The sequence below is a fragment of the Mustelus asterias genome, chromosome 15, assembly GCF_964213995.1.
Source record: "Mustelus asterias chromosome 15, sMusAst1.hap1.1, whole genome shotgun sequence".
NCBI classification, from domain to species: domain Eukaryota; kingdom Metazoa; phylum Chordata; class Chondrichthyes; order Carcharhiniformes; family Triakidae; genus Mustelus; species Mustelus asterias.
Window position 1 is genome coordinate 85,535,177 of NC_135815.1, and position 21,663 is coordinate 85,556,839.

The 21,663-nt window shown below is 46.8% G+C and overlaps 1 protein-coding gene across 3 annotated transcripts in view; it reads left to right on the forward strand.

Moving 5' to 3' along the window:
- Positions 1 to 6,641: 6,641 nt before the first annotated feature.
- LOC144504617 (SAM and SH3 domain-containing protein 1-like) overlaps positions 6,642 to 21,663 on the forward strand; it is a 97,331-nt gene continuing 82,309 nt past the window's right edge. For 2 of the 3 annotated variants that reach the window (XM_078230241.1, XM_078230242.1), the window contains exon 1: positions 12,353 to 12,863. In XM_078230241.1, coding sequence (XP_078086367.1) covers positions 12,765 to 12,863 — 99 coding nt within the window. In that variant the 5' untranslated portion in view covers positions 12,353 to 12,764. Of the gene's footprint in view, positions 6,952 to 12,352; positions 12,864 to 21,663 lie in introns of those variants that run through there. The other variant, XM_078230243.1, reaches the window with a different exon arrangement.

Here is a 21,663-nt window from a genome sequence, read left to right on the forward strand (position 1 = left end):
GAGCGCTGCTCCTTCATCAGGTAAAGTGGAGAGAAGCGCACAGGCACAGAATATGTAGACGGGAGTGAGGACAGTCCGACTCTCTCAGGTAATCAAGAGTGTCAACTTATAAGTACAGACAGTGTAGTGCAGTGAAGGCCGGCTGAATAATAAGTCTTTACAGGTAATCATGAGTGCTAATAGGTAAATGCAAGCAGCTAAGTATAATCAATATGTGTAAAGTGTCAACTGGCTGTATAACAAGTGAAGGGATGACCTAAGAACTGATAATTTACACATTCACCCTCTGTGGCTGACCCTGGGTACAATGACTCAGACGTGAAAGAAACAGGAGCAGCAATCCTTGATGTGCTTTCCACTGCTCAGAAGTCCAGTTCTCTGACTTAGCGTGCTGATCGTGCCCAATCACCTCTGTCTCCAGCTCTTCCATCTGCATCTTTGTGTCTGGCCAGACAGCTTCCACATGTTAACTAACTTTCTCTTGGTACTGCTTCCAGGTCAAGGGTCACCAGATCACAGGGACCAGTATTTCTTATCCAAAGATTACAACTGAGCCCTTTATAAGTGACACAAAGTATTAAATGTCCTTTTTAAACTTTAAAAAAAAATTAAAATTAGCCAAATGTTTTAAAGTAACTACAAATCTTCCTTAATGTTATTGCCTCTGTGTCATAAGTGGTCATTGTGGTAAACCTCTGTTATCTGTGGTGGTTAACCACTGTTAGTTAGTGTTTATTATTATCTGTATATGTGGCACATCCCTGTCGGTTCCGTCCAAGACTCCTCCCCCTGGTCCGGGTATAAAGGTGGTGGCTCCTCCCCCTAGCCTTCAGTACAGACCAGATCTCCGACAGGGATGGCTCCAGGTTCTTGCTAATAAAAGCCTATTTGTCTTGCTCACAACTAGTCTTGACTCGATTGATAGTGCATCAATTTTATTAGCAAGTTTTTTTTTAAATGGAGCAGTTACTAAAACCCGACAGGCTGAATCTGGACCCGCAAGCTGCCGGAGCGTCCAACACGTTTGATCACTGGCTGAAATGCTTCGAAGATTACATCGAAGCCTCCACTGCCGTCCGTACAAATGCTGACAAACTACGGGTGCTCCGCGGCCGGGTAAGTGATGTAGTATATGCTACGATCCGAGACACGGAAAATTACACGGTCGCTATCAAATCTTTAAAGGGCCAGTATAATAAACGGCCTAATGAAGTCTACGCGAGACACCTCCTTGCTACGCGCAGACGGCAGCCAGGTGAATCAGTTGACCAGTTCCTGCGTGCGTTGCGACTGCTTGCCCGGAACTGCAACTATAGGTCTGTGACTGCCACCCAATATACAGACGACTTAATCAGGGATGCCTTTGTCACGGGCATCGGAACTACTTATATCCGGCAACGGCTGCTGGAACAGGGTGCGCTGGACTTAAAGAAAACGGTGGAACTGGCTGAATCCTTAGAGGTGACCTCACAATACCTCGAAGTCTACTCACCTGACCACGTGGGCGCATCGTGGACACCGCAGCCGTCGCTACCAGGAGGACCACAGACCTACACCGCCCCACGCCTCACCGGTGACCTGACCACTGCAGCAACCTCTGGAGGCCCGAAATGCTACTTCTGCGGCCTGGGTAAGCACCCCCGACAACGCTGCCCGGCGAGGGAGTCGTTCTGCTCCGCGTGTGGGAAGAAGGGGCACTATGCCAAAGTCTGCCATAAGTCTACCTCCAAATCCACGAGCGCTGCGTGTGACCCGCGGGGGCCGCCATCTTGGACGACCCTGGCCGCGTGTGACCCACGGGGGCCACCATCTTGGATGACACCGGCCGTGTGCGACCCGCGGGGGCCGCCATCTTGGATGACGTCATCGGCCGCCAGCGACCCGCGGGGGCTGCCATCTTGGATGACAACGGCCGCGAGGGAGCAGCAGGGGCCGCCATCTCCTACCTCATTAGCCCCCTACAGCTTTCTGCAGGATTCAACGGTGGCGTCGATTACCCTGGACTAGACCAAGCCTCAGCGTCTCGCCAAGTCCATGATGGACATTGAGGTAAACGGGCACAGGGAGCATTGTTTGTTTGACAGCGGGAGTACGGAGAGCTTCATTCACCCTGATATGGTGCGCCGATACGCCTTTTCCGTGCGGCCCGTCAAGCAAACGATCTCCATGGCATCGCATTCCCGCTCTGTAAATGTCCTCGGCTGCTGCGTGGTGACCCTGAAGGTGCGGGGCACGGTATATGATAACTTCAGGCTCCTCGTGCTGCCATACCTCTGCGCTTCTGTACTCCTGGGGCTAGATTTCATGACCCATCTGAAGAGTGTCACTATACAGTATAATGGCCCTTTTCCCCCGCTCTCCGTCTGCAATCAGCAGCGCCTAAATTGCCCACCGTGCACCACCTGCAGTCTCTCGACCCTTAAGGTCGCCCCTCCCTCCTTGTTTGCGAATCTCACTCCCGACTGCAAGCCCATCGCCACCAAGAGCAGGTGGTATAGTGCTGGAGACAGGGCCTTTATCAGGTTCGAAGTCCAGCGGCTCCTCAGGGAAGGGATCATCGAAGCTAGTACCAGCCCCTGGCGAGCACAAGTGGTAGTCGTTAAGTCCGGGGAGGAACACAGAATGGTCATTGACTATAGTCAGACCATTAATCGATATACGTAGCTGGATGCGTACCCCCTTCCCCGCATATCTGACATGGTCAATCAGATTGCACAATATCGGGTGTTCTCCACCATTGACTTGAAGTCGGCATACCACCATCTCCCTATCCGCCCGGAGGACCGCCAATATACGGTATTCGAGGTGGATGGTCACCTTTACCACTTCCTCAGGGTCCCTTTTGGCGTCACCAACGGGGTCTTGGTCTTCCAGCGCGAAATGGACCGAATGGTAGACCAGAACGGGCTGCGGGCCACCTTCCCGTACCTGGATAACATCACCATCTGCGGCCATGACCAGCAGGACCACGATGCCAACCTCCACAGATTCCTGTACACGGCTAATCTCCTTAACCTGACTTACAATAAGGAGAAGTGTGTATTCAGTACACACCGCCTCGCCATCCTCGGGTACGTAGAGGAGGATGGGGTCATCGGCCCCGATCCCAACCGTATGCGTCCCCTCCTGGAACTTCCCCTCCCCACTAGCCTCAAAGCACTGAGAAGATGCCTGGGCTTCTTCTCATACTATGCACAGTGGGTCCCCAACTATGTGGGTAAAGCCCGTCTGCTTATAAAATCCACCCTTTTTCCCTTGACGGCGGAGGCCCGGCTGGCCTTCGACCGTATCAAAGCTGACATTGCGAAGGCCACGATGCATGCTATAGACGAATCCATCCCGTTCCAGGTGGAGAGCGATGCATCTGACTTCACCCTAGCCGCCACCCTTAACCAGGCGGGCAGACCCATGGCCTTCTTTTCACGAACCCTCCAAGGCCCCGAAACTCGACACTCCTCTGTCGAAAAGGAAGCCCAAGCCATAGTGGAAGCTGTACAGCACTGGTGCCACTATTTAGCTGGTAAACGGTTCACCCTACTCACGGACCAACGATCTGTTGCCTTCATGTTCAACAATACGCAGTGGGGCAAGATCAAGAACGACAAGATATTACGGTGGAGGATCAAACGCTCCACCTACAATTACGATATCTTGTATCGGCCTGGGAAGCTCAATGAGCCACCTGACACCTTGTCCCGTGGAACATGCGCCAGTGCGCAGGTGGACCGGTTACAGGCTCTCCACAATGACCTCTGCCACCCGGGGGTCACCAGGTCTTTTCACTTCATTAGAGCCCAAAACCTGCCCTGCTCAGTTGAGGATGTCAGGTGTATAACTTGGAATTGCCAGGTCTGCGCGGAATGCAAGCCACACTTCTACCGACCAGACAGGACACACCTCATAAAAGCCACCCGCCCCTTTGAACGCCTAAGCATCGACTTCAAAGACCCCCTCCCCTCATCTGATCACAACATATACTTCCTCAATGTCATTGACGAGTACTCACGTTTCCCCTTTGCGATTCCCTGCCCAGATATGTCCTCGGCCACAGTCATTAGGGCCCTGCGCAGCCTCTTCACTCTGTTTGGTTTCCCCAGCTATATCCATAGCGACCGGGGATCCTCCTTCATGGGTGATGAACTGCGACGGTACCTGCTCTCCAAAGGCATAGCCTCAAGTAGGACTACTAGCTGCAACCCCCGGGGTAACGGGCAGGTGGAGAGAGAGAACGCCACTGTCTGGAAGACCGTTTTACTAGCGCTACGGTCTAAAGGCCTTCCAGTCACCTGCTGGCAAGAGGTCCTACCGGAGGCGCTACACTCCATTAGGTCCCTCCTGTGCGCGGCAACCAATGCCACCCCCCACGAACGGATGTTCGTGTTCCCCAGGGACTTCACTACCGTCGTGGCTGGCATACCTAGGCCCTGTCCTGCTTCGGAAGCATGCCAGGACCCATAAGTCTGACCCCCATGTCGAAAGGGTACAACTCCTCCACGCCAACCCCCAGTACGCCTATGTGCTGTACTCTGACGGGCGGGAGGACACGGTATCTATCCGTGACCTAGCGCCCGCAGGTGACTCAGGGGCCTCTATAGCCCCCAACCCCTCACCCCCAACCCCCGACTTTGTCCCTACCACGTCAGAACCACTATTCACTCCTCTCGCCCCTGTATACAGCTCGCCTGAGCCCCAGGAGTCGTCACCACACACCCGATGGGCGGACGAGACTACGGATGACAGCAACGTTCCGGCGCTTGAAATGACACCGCGACCTGAAACCACATCGGAACCGGCACTACGGCGATCGCAGCGGCAAAGCAAGCCCTCGGATAGACTTAATCTGTAAATATTGTAAATATTGTTCACTCTGCCTCACCCCTGACGGACTCTTTTTTTAAACAGGGGGTGAATGTGGTAAACCACTGTTATCTGTTATCCGTGGTGGTTAACCACTGTTAGTTAGTATTTATTATTACCTGTATATGTGGCACATCCCTGTCGGTTCCGCCCAAGACTCCTTCCCCTGGTCCGGGTATAATGGCGGTGGCTCCTCCCCCTAGCCTTCAGTACAGACCAGATCTCTGACAGGGATGGCTCCAAGTTCTTGCTAATAAAAGCCTATTTGTCTTGCTCACAACTAGTCTTGACTCGATTGATAGTGCATCAGTCATACATGGAGAGATGACTGCCTTAACTTCCTGTACAGCCTCTCCACTGATTACACATGTGGAGGGCACACTGTCGGCCAACAAAGGTGTTTCTGAGACGTTGAGGATAGTGAGAACCTTAAGAGGTGTGTGCACGATGGAAGAAAAAAAGAAAGACTTGCACTTAAATACTGCCTTTTTAACCTTGGGATGTCCCAGTGGCTTTTGCAGCCACTGAAGTACATACTTTTGAACTGTAGTAGTCGCAGCTTTAACTGACAATTTGGACACAACCTAATTCTACAAAGTTATAATGAGCAGACAACCTGCTTTAGTGGTGTTGGCCGAGGGATAAATACCTGGCCAGGACACGACCGATAGGCCAATAGGACGGCACGGTGGCACAGTGGTTAGCACTGATGCCTCACAGTGCCAGGGACCTGGGTTCAATTCCCAGCTTGGGTCACTGTCTGTGTGGCGTTTGCACGTTCTCCCCTCTGCGTGGGTTTCCTCCGGGTGCTCCGGTTTCCTCCCACAGTCCGAAAGACATGCAGGTTAGGTGCATTGGCCATGCTAAATTCACCCTCAGTGTACCCGAACAGGCGCCGGAGTGTGGCGACTAGGGGATTTTCACAGTAACTTCATTGCAGTGTGATAGCAAACTTACTTGTGACACTAATAAATAAAGAAAACTCCTTCAAAATGTTATCATAGAATCTTTACTGCACTGGAATGTTGACCTTGAGATTATATGTTCAAGTCTTGAACCTATGACTTTCTGAGAAGCGAGAGTGCCACCACTCAATGACAGCTGAAGCCATAGCAGCTGGTGGAAAGTATGGAGCACACTGTCCTGCAAAGGGTATAAAATGATTTAAAGGCACGTTGGATAGATATCTGAGTGAGTGGGTAGTTGAGAACCGATGGTTTTGTTAATCCACTTCTTTGCTCCTGTGTTGTCTTATCCTTTTGGTCGATCTGCCCGACTGTCCCCTCATGTGTCTAAACTTCTCTCATGACACTTCTGTGAACCTCTTTGGGATGTTTTACTGTGGCACTACATAAATACAGGTGATTGTTATAGTTGTTGACAGGATAGGAGCGCAAACACAGTTGTGCTGAATGCTTCATTTCCACACTGTAAATCCTGTGTATAAATAGAATTATAATAACACAGTCTTCGAGTGAGCGGAGTATGATACCTTGCATGGTGCACCATTCTGCTGCCTCGTACCTTTAAAGTCAGGTAGTGTAGTTGTTATAAGTTTGTAGTGACTTTCAGATTAATTGTTAGGGGAGAGAGAGAGTGCGTCACACTTTCAGCTTGGTGCCTGCTTACGCAGAATGTTTGTTGTTCAGTAGGTGTGGAGCCCTACTCTGCTGCAGGGTTGGGAGGTGAGTTGTCACGGTGCCAATTTTCAGCCATAGGTTGCCGATAGCGACAGCCAATTCTGGTGTTGAGAGGAGCCAGGGTGGAAATGACATCGTCACCAGGAAAGGAAGGGTGTTCTGGAAAGGGAAGGGCGAGTTATCCAAAAGTGTGCCTGTAGTAAAGGCAGACAATAGTCTCCGGGAGAAAAGACTACAGATCGGAGGAAAGTAAGGACAGCTGCTGTTACCCTGGATTGTGGGTCACCTGGACTTGTTCCTACTCTTGGGAAATAATTATTCTTCCGTGCTCAGTAAGGTTTCACGTGGGATGGATTTCTAACTAAGGTTTGAAGGGACTGCAGGTGCACACACTACATGCTGCCAATCCGAGGGAGAATAACACCACCATAGCTGCAATTCCTGATGTCACATGGTAAGTGTACTCCAAGTAAGTGATAAGGCAACAGATATGACTGACTGCATGTCACCCAAGCAACACTTTGGTCCTGCAACCCCAGGGCTTTACTTTATATGTTCTGCTGGTTTCTGCCACATATTTCTCCTGTGCACTGCTGTTCAGTTGACATGGTGTCATTTTGTTTAATCGTAGCTACTCATTTCAGTTGCCTTCACAGCAACAATAACTATTTGTATTTCAATTTGCACCTTTAATGTAATAAAGTGTTCCAAGACACTTCATTGGAGCATTATAAACAAAATATGACACTGAGCCACTTATGGAGATATTAGGTCAGATAATCCAAAACCTGGCAGTTCAGACTTGAAGTTGTTCTGCCTGTTTATTCAGTTTGAGACTGGAGCAATGAGGGTGAGGTATGATGCACACTCCAATGCGCCATTCTGTGGGTGGATCTTTTTCAAAAGTTGCTTTTTCAAATGCGTTGAGTTAAAAAGATACTAAAATTGTTTTTTTAAAGGACTATAGAAACCTGCTACTTTCTGTCTGTTGTTATTTGATACTTGTTCCTTTATACACAGACACAGAAGGAAAGGGTTTTTTTTTAATGGCGACTGTTCGTTTGTGTACCAGTTTTATTTCAATATTAAGTTGGAGATGACTGATATTTTAGACTGTTGTCAGGGATAGTTTACACTCAAAACAGTGAGATTGATAGAAGTTGGGGTGACACGGTGGCATTGTGGTCAGCACTGCTGCCTCACAGTGCCAGGGACCCTGGTTAAAATCCAGCCAGAGGTCACTGTCTGTGTGGAGTTTTCACGTTCTCCCCGTGTCTGCGTGGGTTTCCTCTGGGTGCTCCTGTTTCCTCCCACACTCCAAAGGTGTGCAGGTTTGGTTGATTGGCCCTACTAAATTAGTGTCAGGGAGACTAGCAGGATAAATACTTGGGGTTAAGTGATAGGGCTTGGGTGGGATTGTAGTCGATGCAGGCATGATGGGCCGAATGGCCTCCTTTTGTGCTGAAGGGATTCTATAATAAAGAGAAAGTAAAATACTGCAGTTGCTGGAAATCTGAATTAAAATAATTTTTTGAATAGTAAAGGAATTAAGGGTTATGGTGAGCAGGCGGGTAAGTGGAGCTGAGTCCATGAGAAGATCAGCCATGATCTTATTGAATGGCGGAGCAGGCTAGAGGGGCCAGATGGTCTACTCCCGCTCCTAGTTCTTATGTTCTTAAAACAGAAAACAGCAGGTCTGGCATCATCTGTGGAGCGAGAAACAGTTGACATTTCAAGTCCATAGCTGAAGAGAGGTAGAAATGTGTGATGGGGAGGGAATGGTGAAGGTGGGGCAGAATAGATGGTCAGCTGTGACCTATTCTGCTCCACTTCCTCTACTCCCCCTCTCCAAATATATCATCCATCACATTTCCATCCCTACTCAGCTCTGAAGAAGTCATACAGACTTGAGATGCTAACTCTTTTTCTGTCTCCACAGATGCTCAGTAAGAAGGCTCACAGCACCAGGTTAAAGTCCAACAGGTTTATTTGGTAGCACAAGCTTTCGGAGTGCTGCTCCTTCATCAGGTGAGTGAGGAGTTGTGTTCACAAACAGGGCACATATAGACACAAACTCAATTTACAAGATAATTGTCTATATGTGCCCTGTTTGTGAACACAACTCCTCACTCACCTGAAGAAGGAGTGACACTCTGAAAGCTTGTGCTACCAAATAAACCTGTTGGACTTTAACCTGGTGCTGTGAGACTTCTTACTGTGCTTATCCCAGTCCAACACCGGCATTTCCACATCATGGCTTCCAAAGATGCTGCCAGACCTCCAGTGAGATTGATTCTGTTTCTTCACTATTTTCTTTCGTTATTCAAAATCCAGCTGAAGGATCCTGCCCGAATCACAGTTTGGAAACCATAAAAGGGAAGGATCTGGTCATTCCACAAAATAAATCAGAGTCACTTTCTGGCAAAGGGTTTCAAGGAATTAAGTTGAGATAGTGATGAGAAGTTGAAGGAAATCTAATGCTGTTTGTTGAGGAGTTGTTCAGAGCAGAAATTCCTTTAAGAAAGTTACTATTGGATTGGCTTCCACCAATCAAGCTTTCAGGCCTGCATTCCAGATCATAACTATTCTCATAGAATCCCTACAGTGAAGGCCATTCGGCCCATCGAGTCTGCACCAGCAACAATCCCACCCAGGTCCTACCCCCGTAACCCCACGTATTTACTCTTCTAATCCCCAGACACAAAGGGGCAGTTTAGCATGGTCAACCCACCTAACCTGCACATCTTTGGACTGTGGGAGGAAACGGGAGCACCCGGAGGAAACCCACCTAGACACAGGGAGGATGTGCAAACTTTACACAGACAGTCACCTGAGGCCAGAATTGAATCCAGGTCCCTGGCGCTGTGAGGCAGCATTGCTAGCCACTGTGCCACCGTGCCGCCCCTGTGTACAAAATAATTCTATTTGTCTCTCCCCCATGCCCTTTCCTTTTGCAGATTATTTTAAATGCATCTTCTGGTTACCGACCCTCGAGCACGGTGGCACAGTGGTTAGCACTGCTGCCTCACAGCATCAGGGACCCAGGTTCAATTCCCAGCTTGGGTCACTGTCTGTGCGGAGTCTGCACGTTCTCCCTATCTCTATGTGGGTTTCCTCCCGGTGCTCCGGTTTCCTCCCATGGTCCAAAAGACGTGCTGGTTAGATGCTAAATTCTCCCTCAGTGTACCCGAACAGGTGCCGCAGTGTGGCGACTAGGGGATTTTCATAGAGTCATAGAGGTTTACAGCATGGGAACAGGCACTTTGGCCCAACTTGTCCATGCTGTCCCTTTTTTTCACCCCTAAGTTCGTCCCAATTGCCCGCATTTGGCCAATATCCCTCTATACCCATCTTACCCATGTAACGGTCTAAACGTTTTTTAAAAGACAAAATTGTACCCGCCTCTACTATTACCTCTGGCAGCTTGTTCCAGACACTCACCACCCTCTGCGTGAAAAAACTGCCCCTCTGGACCCTTTTGTATCTCTCCCCTCTCATCTTAAGCTTATGCCGTCTAGTTTTAGACTCCCCTACCTTTTGGAAAATATATTGACTATTGAGTTGATCTATGCCCCTCATTATTTTATAGACCTCTAAGATCACCCCTCAGCCTCCTACACTCCAGAGAAAAAAGTCCTAGTCTATCCAGCCTTTCCTTATAACTCAAACCATCAAGTCCCAGTGGCATCCTAGTAAATCTTTTCTGCACTCTTTCTAGTTTAATAATATCCTTTCTATAATAGGGTAACCAGAACTGTACACAGTATTTCAAGTGTGGCCTTACCAATGTCTTGTACAACTTCAACAAGACATCCCAACTCCGATATTCAATGTTCTGACAATGAAACCAAGCATGCTGAATGCCTTCTTCACCACTCTGTCCACCTGTGACTCCACTTTCAAGGAGCTATGAACCTGTACCTCTAGATCTCTTTGTTCTATAACTCTCCCCAACGCCCTACCATTAACTAAGTAAGTCCTGCCCTGGTTCAGTTGACCAAAATGCATCATTTCGCATTTATCTAAACTAAACTCCATCTGCCATTCGTCAGCCCACTGGCCCAATTGATCAAAATCCCGTTGCAATCCTAGATAACCACCTTCACTGTCCACTATGCCACTAATCTTGGTGTCTTCTGCAAACTTACGAACCATGCCTACTAAATTCTCATCCAAATCATTAATGTAAATGACAAATAACAGTGGACCCAGCACCAATCCCTGAGACACCCCACTGGTCGCAGGCCTCCAGTTTGAAAAACAACCCTCAACAACCATCCTCTGTCTTCTGTCATCAAGCCAATTTTGTATCCATTTGGCTACCTCACCCTGGATCCCGTGAGATTTAACCTTGTGCAACAACCTACCATGTGATATCTTGTCAAAGGCCTTGCTAAAGTCCATGTAGTCATGATGTGGAGATGCCGGCGTTGGACTGGGGTAAACACAGTAAGAAGTTTAACAACACCAGGTTAAAGTCCAACAGGTTTATTTGGTAGCAAAAGCTTGTGTGGCTTTTGCTACCAAATAAACCTGTTGGACTTTAACCTGGTGTTGTTAAACTTCTTACAAAGTCCATGTAGACAACATCAACTGCACTGACCTCATCTACCTTCTTGGTTACCCCTTCAAAAAACTCAATCAAATTTGTGAGGCATGATTTTTCACTCACAAAGCCATGCTGACTGTCCCTAATCAGTCCTTGCATCTTTAAATGCCTGTAGATCCTGTCTCTCAAAATACCTTCTAACAACTTACCCACTACATACGTGAGGCTCACCAGCCTGTAGTTCCCAGCAGCCCTTCTTAAACAAAGGCACAACATTGGCCACCCTCCAATCTTCAGGCACTTCACCTGTTGATGATTCAAATATCTCTGCTAGGGGACCCGCAATTTCCTCCCTTGCCTCCCACAATGTCCTGGGATACACTTCATCAGATCCCGGGGATTTATCTACCTTGATGCGCTTTACGGCGTAACTTCACTGCAGTGTTAATGTAAGCCTACTTGTAACAATAATAAATAAACTTTAAACTTAAACTCCAGCCATTGGAAACAAGGAGAAACTATTTTTTAAAAACCTCAGAATTTTTAATGCATTTATTTTAACTTTGGCGTGTGGCCCATGGCGAAGTGCAAAGGGGATTAAACATTTGAGCAAAGGGTGGGGGTCTTCCTGTGGCTGGAGCTAGCTGCAACTTTCTTTGTGATGTTGTTGTTGTTGATGGTGGAAATGTGTTGCATTAAGGCCAGGCCAAACAGATGCAGCACTTTCTCTGGCACACACTGCGATTGTCCCCCCTCCTCCCAGCACCATCTGACATCAGAGCAGCTTTTGTAGCAAAAGTGCTGATGTGGGAGGAGGAGGGAGAGCAGTCATGTGAAGGAGGAAGAGTTCACTGCCTGGAGAGGGGAGGCGGGTGTCTGGGGAGGGGGTGGGGGAGAGAGCGTTGCGCCGCCTTCTTCACAGCCCTTCCTCGCCCAGGTTTGGTGTGAAGACTGTGCGGACCCTGGGACATCCTCCACCCGGCCTGACAACAGCGAGCTCGGCGGAGCGCCGGGCCGCTCGCCGCTGTGAAAAAGTTTGCCTTTGTTTGCGCTTGGAGTTGGACTCTCCTGTGGGACATCTGGCCAAGAGCTTGTGGAAAAGTCTGCAGAGAGGGATTGATTGCAGGAGAAGTGACAAGCGACTGGTGGCTAACTCGCTTTCTTTCCCCCCTCCCTTACCCCCCGTTCCAGCAGGACTGTGAGCAGTGTGCGTTGGGATCACTCTCTTTCAGACTGACCACAGTCTGGCGCTTTCTCCCCCTTCCTTTCCTCTCTCCCTCTCCCCACTTACCCTGTCCCCCTCTCCCCCCTCACCCTCTCCCCCTCACCTTGTCCCCCTCCCCCTCACCCTCTTGCTCTCTCACCCTCCCTCATACCCTCTCCCCCTCTGTCATACCCTCTGCCCCCTCACTCTCTCCCCCCTCACCGTCTCTCCTCTCCCCCTCTCCCTGTCCCCCTCTCTTCCTCTCTCTCCCCCTCTCCCCCTCCTTCTCCCCCTCTCCCCCTCCTTCTCCCCCTCCCTTTCACCCTCTCTCCCCTCTCTCTCTCCCTCTGAGGCTGTTTGTCTGCTGCAGTGATTGATAGCCGGAGCCCAGAATGGCGAAGTGTTTCAGAGGGCTGGCAGGAGTGTGATCCGCTTGAAGTCTGTGTGTGTCTTGGGGAGGCAACCTAAGGGGGCTAGCCTGCTTTCAGTCGGAGGAGATTGGGCAAATAGCACGATGGACGAAGACCCAGATTCACCCCCTGAACCTCAGCCCCCCTCGGTTGGGCTGCCCGATACATTCTGCACTCTCTGGAGGGACATGATGGGGATGTTGGTGAGTTGGGGGAGGGGGTGTCATTCAGGAAGGTTCAATTGTTCGCTGATTTCCTTCTGGGAAGTAAACAAAACTAGAGGAAATTTGGTCAGGAAGAGGAGGTTTTTATTCAGGGACTCGCCAAGCGAATCCCAAGAATTTACTTCAAACTATGTTTCCAACCTCATGTTTCTTTTCATCTTTCCTCTTTCTTTGTTGCATTGTTTGACTTTAGCTCCTTTGATGCTCTGTTACAGTGCTGGCATTAGTGAACACACTGTTGCTGTCAGATTGTGTGTGCTCAGTTACCTGACACACTATTTCGAACAGTTAGTGGGTATTTCTCTCTCCTGACAACTGTTGCTCCCAGTCATGTATGTTCAGCATTTTGATGCACTGTTGTTTGTGGTCAGCTAAAGGATGTTTGGGTATTTGTCTCGCAGTTCATGAATGTCACTTCAGGACAGTTAAATACCTTATGCACTGTTAGTGTAGGGCACATGGTTTGTCAGGCATCTAACAAATTACGACCAATGATGAGTTAGCGCATATTCGGGTATCTGACACACTTTATTAACAATGTTGAGTTCAAACAAGTAACAATATTTGACACATGGTAATTAACTGTCAGTTTAGACGTGCAGCAATCTGACACAATGTTCGTAATGGTCAGTTTGCGAGTATTCAGGTATCTGACATACTGTTAGTAATGGTCATGTCTGACTAATCTGTTAGAGTTCTTTGAGGAGGTAACAAGGAAGTTGGCTAAAGGAGAACCGCTGAACGTGATTTATTTAGATTTCCAGGAGGCCTTTGACAAGGTGCCGCATGGGAGACTGTTAAATAAGTTAAGAGCCCATGGTGTCAAGGGTATGATCCTGGCATGGATAGAGGATTGGCTGACTGGCAGAAGGCAGAGAGTGGGGATAAAGAGGTCTTTTTCAGGATGGCAGTTGGTGATGAGTAGTGTGCTTCAGGGGTCAGTGCTGGGACCACAACTTTTCACAAATGTACATTAACAATTTGGAGAAAGGCACAGTTGCTAATTTGCAGATGATACAAAGCTATGTAGAGGGGCAGGTAGTATTGAGGAAGCAGGGGAGCTGCAGAAGGACATGGACAGGTTAGGAGAGTGGGCAAACAAGTGGCAGATGGAATACAATGTGGAAAAGTGTGAGGTTATGCACCTTGGAAGGAGGAATGGAGGCATTGACTATTTTCTAAATGAAAAAATGCTTAGGAAATCAGAAACACAAAGGGACTTGGGAGTCATTGTTCAAGATTCTCTTAACGTTATCATGCAGGTTCAGTCGGCAGTTAGGAAGGCAAATGCAATGTTAGCATTCATGTCGAAAGGGCTGGAATAGAAGAGCAAGGTTGTACTTCTGAGGCTGTATAAGGCTCTGGTCAGACCCCATTTGGAGCACTGTGAGCAGTTGTGGGCCCCGTATCTAAGGAAGGGTGTGCTGGCCTTGGAAAGGGTCCAGAGGAGGTTCACAAGGATGATCCCTGGATTGAAGAGCTTGTCGTATGAGGAACGGTTGAGGACTCTGGGTCTGTACTCGTTGGAGTTTAGAAGGATGAGGGATCTTATTGAAACTTACAGGATACTGCGAGGCCTGGATAGAGTAGATGTGGAGTGGATGTTTCCACCAGTAGGCAAAACTAGAACCAGAGGGCACAACCTCAGGCTAAAGGGACAGCCTTTAAAACAGATGATACCGCCGCAACAGGTCCACAGCAGATGCCATTTCCCTGGTCCTGCACTTAACCCTGGAAAACCTAGATAACAAGGACACCTATGTCAGACTCCTATTTATTGACTACAGCTCAGCCTTCAACACTATTATTCCCATGAAACTCATCTCCAACCTCCGTGGCCTGGGCCTCGGCACCTCCCTCTGCGACTGGATCCTGAACTTCCTAACTCACAGACCACAATTAGTAAGGATAGGCAACAACACCTCCTCTACGATCATCCTCAACACCGGTGCCCCACAAGGCTGTGTTCTCAGCCCCCTACTATACTCCTCATACACCTATGGCTGTGTGGCCAAATTCCCCTCCAATTCGATTTTCAAGTTTTCTGATGACACCACCGTAGTGGTTGGATCTCAAACAATAATGAGACAGATTACAGGAATGAGATAGAGAATCTAGTGAACTGGTGTGGCAACAATAATCTCTCCCTCAATGTCAATAAGATGAAGAGATTGTCATCGACTTCAGGAAGCGTAAAGGAGAACATGCCCCTGTCTACGTCAATGGGGACGAAGTAGAAAGGGTCGAGAGCTTCATATCTTTAGGTGTCCAGATCACCAACAACCTGTCCTGGTCACCCCCCATGCTGACACTATCGTTAAGAAAGCCCACTAACGCCTCTACTTCCTCAGAAGACTAAGGAAATTTGGCATGTCAGCTACGACTCACCAACTTTTACAGATGCACCATAGAAAGCATTCTTTCTGGTTGTATCACAGCTTGGTATGGCTCCTGTTCTGCCCAAGACCGCAAGGAACTACAAAAGGTGGCGAATATAGCCCAATCCATTACGCAAGCCTTCCTCCCATCCATTGACTCTGTCTACACTTCCCGCTGCCTTGGCAAAGCAGGCAGCACAATTAAGGATCCCATGCACCCTGGACATTCTCTCTTCCACCTTCTTCAGGAAAAAGATACAAAAGTCTGAGGTCATGTACCAGCCAACTCAAGAACAGCTTCTTCCCTGCTGCTGTCAGACTTTTGAATGGACTCGCATTGTATTAAGTTGATCATTCTCGACACCCTAGCTATGACTGTAACACTACATTCTGCACTCTCTCCTTTCCTTCTATTTGAATGGTATGTTTTGTCTGTATAGCACGCAAGAAACAATACTTTTCACTATGTTAATACAGGTGACAATAATAAATCAAATCAAAAGGAGGAATTTCCACGGCCAGAGAGTGGTAAATCTGTGGAACTCTGCGCAGAAAGCTGTGGAGGCCAGGTCATTGAGTGTCTTTAAGGCAGAGATAGATAGGTTCTTGATTAATAAGGGGATCACGGGTTATGGGGAAAAGGCAGAAGAACGGGAATGAGAAAAATATCAGCCATGATTGAATAGCGGAGCAGACTCGATGGGCTGAGTGGCCTAATTCTGCTCCTATGCCTTATGGTCTTATGATCTGAGAGTGTTCAGGTATCTGACACGTTGTTAGCAATGGTCAGGTTGAATGTGTTCAGGTATTAGAATCATTGTTAGTAATGGTCAGTTTGTGTGTGTTCAGCTCTCTGACACACTATTAGTAATGGTCAGTTTGAGTGTTCAGGTATCTGACACACTGTTAGTAATGGTCAGTTTGAGGGTGTTCGGGTATCTGACACACTGCTAATAATGGTCAGTTTGTGTGTGTTCAGCTCTCTGATACACTGTTAGCAATGGTCAGTCTGTGTGTGTTCAGGTATCTGACACTCTTCGTAATGGTCAGTCTGTGTGTGTTCGGGTATCTGACACGCTGTTAGCAATGGTCAGTCTGTGTGTGTTCAGGTATCTGACACTCTTCGTAATGGTCAGTCTGTGTGTGTTCGGGTATCTGACACTCTTCGTAATGGTCAGTTTGAGTGTGTTCTGTATCTGACACACTGTTAGTAATGGTCAGTTTGAGAGTGTTCGGGTATCTATCGCACTGTTAGTAATGGTCAGTTTGAGAGTGTTTGTGTATGTGACACACTCTTAGTAATGGTCAGTTTGAGTGTTCAGGTATCTGACACTATTAGTAATGGTAAGAAGTCCAACAGGCTTATTTGGTAGCAAAAGCCACACACACAAAAGCCACACAAATAAGCCTGTTGGACTTTAAACTGGTGTTGTTAGACTTCTTACTGTGTCTACCTCAGTCCATCGCCGGCATCTCCACATCATGACTATTAGTAATGGTCAGTTTGAGAGTGTTCAGGTATCTGACACACTATTAGTAATGGTCAGTTTGAATGTGTTCGGGTATCTATCGCACTGTTAATAATGGTCAGTGTGAGTGTGTTCGAGTATCTGGCACACTATTAGTAATGGTCAGTTTGAGAGTGTTCAGGTATCTGACGCTCTCCGGGTATTTCCAGTGATGACGCACTCGGAAATCGGCAGTTATTTCAGGTTGAGTTATTTGATATTTTGTTACCAACAGTTAATTTAAGCGTGTTTCACGTATTTGATAGATTCTCATTAATGGTTATAATCAGTTCTGGTATGTCATGCACTGTTCCTTGTCATTTCTGTTGATATCGGAGGCACTGATTGGTGGTCAGTTACGATGCATTCAGAAATCAGGTGCACTGTTTCATTGTTACAGGTGGTCAGTTTTTGTAGATAACTGATGCACCGTTAGTGATGGTCAGGTCTGGTGCGTTCAGGTATCTGATGCACCATTACTGATGGTCAGATACACTGTGTTCAGATATCTGATGTCCCGCTAACAGACAGTTTCTGTGGGTTCTGCTGTCTGAAGCACTATGATTGATAGTTACGAACATACACGGCTACCTCCGATTTTGTCGCCATTCCATTCCATTCTATTCTTGTCTCTGCTGCAGTGTTACCGATGGTCAGTTATTGAAGTTCAGCATTCTAGTACATTGTTACTAATGGTCTGTTTGGAAATGTTCTGTTGTCTCGTATTATTCATGTGAGTTTGTGTGTGTTCTGGGAAGTGATCTTTGCGAACAGTCAGTCAATGTTTGTTTGAGTATCTGACTTACTGGATCATATTAATTCCATCTTTTCAGATGACCGATTCATTGTTAACAGTGGTCAGTTCAAACATGTTCAGTTACTTGAAACTGTCATTTCGGAGATCTTCAGCAATCTTACACTGGCAGTAATGGTCAGTTTGAGTGTATTCATGATCAGTGTGTTATCTGACACACCAAGTAATCATCAGTTAGAGAATGTTCTGGGATCTGACACACTTATTAATGGTCAGTTTGTGTGTTCAGGTATCTGACGTATGGTTAGTATTGGTCAGTTTCGATCTTAAGACATAGGAGCAGAAGTTGGCCATTTGGCCCATCAAGTCTGCTCCGCCATTCAATGATATCATGACTGATCTGATATGATAATCCTCAACTCCACTTTCCCGCCTTATCCCTATAACCCTTGATTCCTTTACTGATTAAAAATCTGTCTATCTCAGCCTTGAACATACTTAACGACCCAGCCCTAACAGCTCTCTGTGGTAAAGAATTCCAGATTCACTACCCCCAGAGAAGCAATTCCTCCTCAGATCTGTCTTAAATTGGTGACCTCTTACTCTAAGATGATGTCCTCTGGTCCTAGATTCACCCACAAGAGGAAACTGCTTCTCAGCATCTACCCAATCAAGCTCCCTGAGAATCCTATATGTTTCAATAAGGCCTCCTCTCATTCTTCTAAACTCCAATGAGTACAGGCCCAACCTGCCCAACCTACTCAACCTCTCCTCATAAGAAAATCACCCCATGCCCAGGATCAACCTGATGAACCTTCTCTGAACTGCCTCCAATGCCAGTTTATCTTCCCTTAGATAAGGGGACCACAACTGTTCCGGGTATGGTCTAACTAGTGCCTTGTATGGTTTTAGCAAGACTTTCCTATTTTTATGCTCCACTCCCTTTGAAATAAAGGCCAACATTCCATTTGCTTTCCCTATTATCTGCTGAATTTGTATGCTAACTTTTTGTGATTTGTGCATGAGGAGCCCCAGATCCCCCTGTACTGTAGCTTTTTGCAGTCTTGCTCCATTTAAATATTATCCAACTCCTTTATTCTTCCTACCAAAGTGCATCACTTTACATTTTCCTACATTATATTCCATTTGCCAAGTTTTTGCCCACTCAAACTACCTATATTCCTCTGTAGACTCTGTTTCTTTGTTGACACTTGCCTTACCACCTACCTTTGTGCCATCTGCAAATTTGACAACATTTACATTCATTTCCCTTGTCCAAGTCATTAATATATATTGTAAATAATTGTGGCCCCATCACTGATCCCTGTGACTCTCCACTAATTCCAGGTTGCCATCCTGCAAATGCACCTCTTTTTATTCCAACTCTGTCTTCTGTTACTTAGCCAATCCTCTGTCCATACTAACATACTACCCCCAACACCATGGGCTCTTATTTTATTAAGTAGCCTTTTGAACAGTGCCTTATCTAATGCTTTTGGAAATCCAAGTATATTACATCTACTGGTTTTCCTTTATCTATCCTGCTCAATTCCACCTCAAAGAATTCTAATAAATTTGTCGGGCACGATTTCCTCTTCATGGAGCCATGCTGACTCTGCTTTGTTCTATTATGTATTTCTAAATGCTCTGCTCTTACATCCTTTATAATAGACTTTAACATTTTCCCAATGATTGAAGTAAAGCTAACTGGCCTATAGTTACCTGTTTTGTGTTTCCCTCTCTTTTTGAATAAGGAAGGGTGTTACATTGGCAGTTTACCAATTCTCTGGGTTTCCAGAATTTTAAGGATGCTGAGGAGGTTACTAATAGTGCAAGCACCATCTCTGTACCCACTTCCTTTAAAATCTTAGATTGTAACCCATCATGTCCAGAGGGCGTATTGGGCATCAGCTTATTAGTTTCCCTAGTACTTTTTCTCTAGTGATAGTTATTGTATTTAATTCCACCCCCCCCCCCCACCCCCAATGTTATTAGTGTCTTTACTGACGCAAGTATTTATTTAACTCCTCTGCCATTTCCTGATTCCCCATTATTATTTCCCCAGTCTCATTCTCTAAGGGGCCTATATTCACTTTGGCCTCCCTTTCCTTTTTTATATATTTCAAGAAGCTTTTATATTTATATTTTTTATATGTTTTTATATTAATTGCAAGCTTGCCCTCATAGTTTATCTTTTCCCTCTTAATTTCTTTTGGTTGTTTTTCATTGTTTTTTAACTTTTTCAAAATCTGGGTTACCACTAATCTTTGCCACATTGCAGTTTTTTTCTTTCAGTTTATTACTATCCTTAACTTCCTTGGTTAACCATGGTTAACCCTTCCTTGAATCTTTTTTCCTCACTGGGATATATCTTTGTTGTGAGTCATGAACTATTTTGATAAAGGTTTGCCATTGCTGATCAGCTGTCTTTCCTGCCAAGCACCTTTCCCAGTCCAATCCATCCAATTCTGCCCTCATTCCTTTTTAATTACCCTTGTGTAAGTCTGGAACAGTTGTTTCTGATGTGAGTTTCTCACTCTCAAACTGAATGTTAAATTCTGCCCTGTTATGGTCGCTATTTGCTTGGGGATCTTTCACTCAGAGATTGTTTATTCAATCTGCCTCATTACACATTGCCAAATCCAAAATAGCCTGATCCTTGGTTGGATCCACAACAAATTGTTCCAGGAAACAGCCCTGAAAGCACTCTATGGATTCTTCCTCGTGGCTATCTTAGCCAATTTGATTTTCTCACTCCACATGAAGATTAAAGCCCCCCCCCATGATTAATGTACTGCCCCTTTTACATGCCCTTATTAGCTCCTTATTTATGCTTTGTCCTACAGTATAGCTACTGTTAGAGGGGCTATAGACTACTCCCACCACAGTCTTTATTTCTAACTTCCACCCATATGGATTCTACATCACCCAGTCCAAGATAATTTCTTGCTATCGTACTTAATCCAGCTTGTACTAACAGAACTATCTCACCACCTTTTCCTTCCTGCCTGTCCTTATGAGAAGCTACATACCCCTGAATGTTTAGTTTCCAACTTTGATCTTCTTGTAACCACGTCTCTGTAATGGCTATAAGATCAGACCCGTTAACCTCAATTTGTGACAATTAATTTATTTTGTGCCAAATACTATGTGCATTAAAGTAAAGAGCCAATAATTTTGCTTTTTTATGATTTCTGACCCACTTGACCCGTTTTGCTGTTTTTTTTTAATGTTTGTACACTGTCCCTTCCTGTCACACTCTGGGCATCATCATCGAAATCATCTGTAACACTGTCGTATCCTTTTGCTTTGTAAGGCTGCGTATCCCCTCTCCAGAACCATCCCCTCTCTATTTAGTTTAAAGCCCTCTCTACTCCCCTAGTTATGCAGTTTGCAAGAACACTGGTCCCAGCATGGTTCAGGTATAGGTCGCCCCAACGGTACTGGACCCACTTTCCCCAGTATTGATGCCAGTGCCCCATGAACTAAAACCAATTTCTCCCACACCAGTCTTTGAGCCACGTATTCATCATTTATGTACCCGATGTCAATTTGCGCACAGCTCAGGTAATAATCCAGAGATTATAACCTTGGAGGTTCTATGGTTGAATTTAATGCCTAGCTCCTCAAACTCTCCAAGCGGAACCTCTTTCATTGTTCTACCGATGTCATTGGTACCTAAATAGACCACGACAACGAGATCCTCCCCCTCCCACTGCAGGTTTCTCTCCAGCCCTGAGTAGATGTCCTGAACCCTGTCACTGGGTGGTCAACACAGCCGTCTGGACTCTGGCTCTTTGCCTGCAGAGAACAGTGACAATCCCCCTCACTATACTGTCCCTCGACTATCAGTGAATTCATACGTGCTCCTCCATTTGAATGGCTTCCTGCACGGTGCCAGAGTCAGTCAGCTCATTCAGCCTGCAGCCCCCATCCAAACAAGCTGAGAGAACCGCAAACCTGTTGGGCAATTGCAGAGGCTGAAACTCCTGCCCTCTGGATCTCCGTATTTGCCATGCTGCAATCACACCCTCATGTCCCTGACACTATCTTCAGGGGTGTGAACACCTCCTGAAAGATCACCAGGTAACTCTCTCCCTCCCTGATTTGTTATTGTGTTGGCACCTCAGACTCCAGCT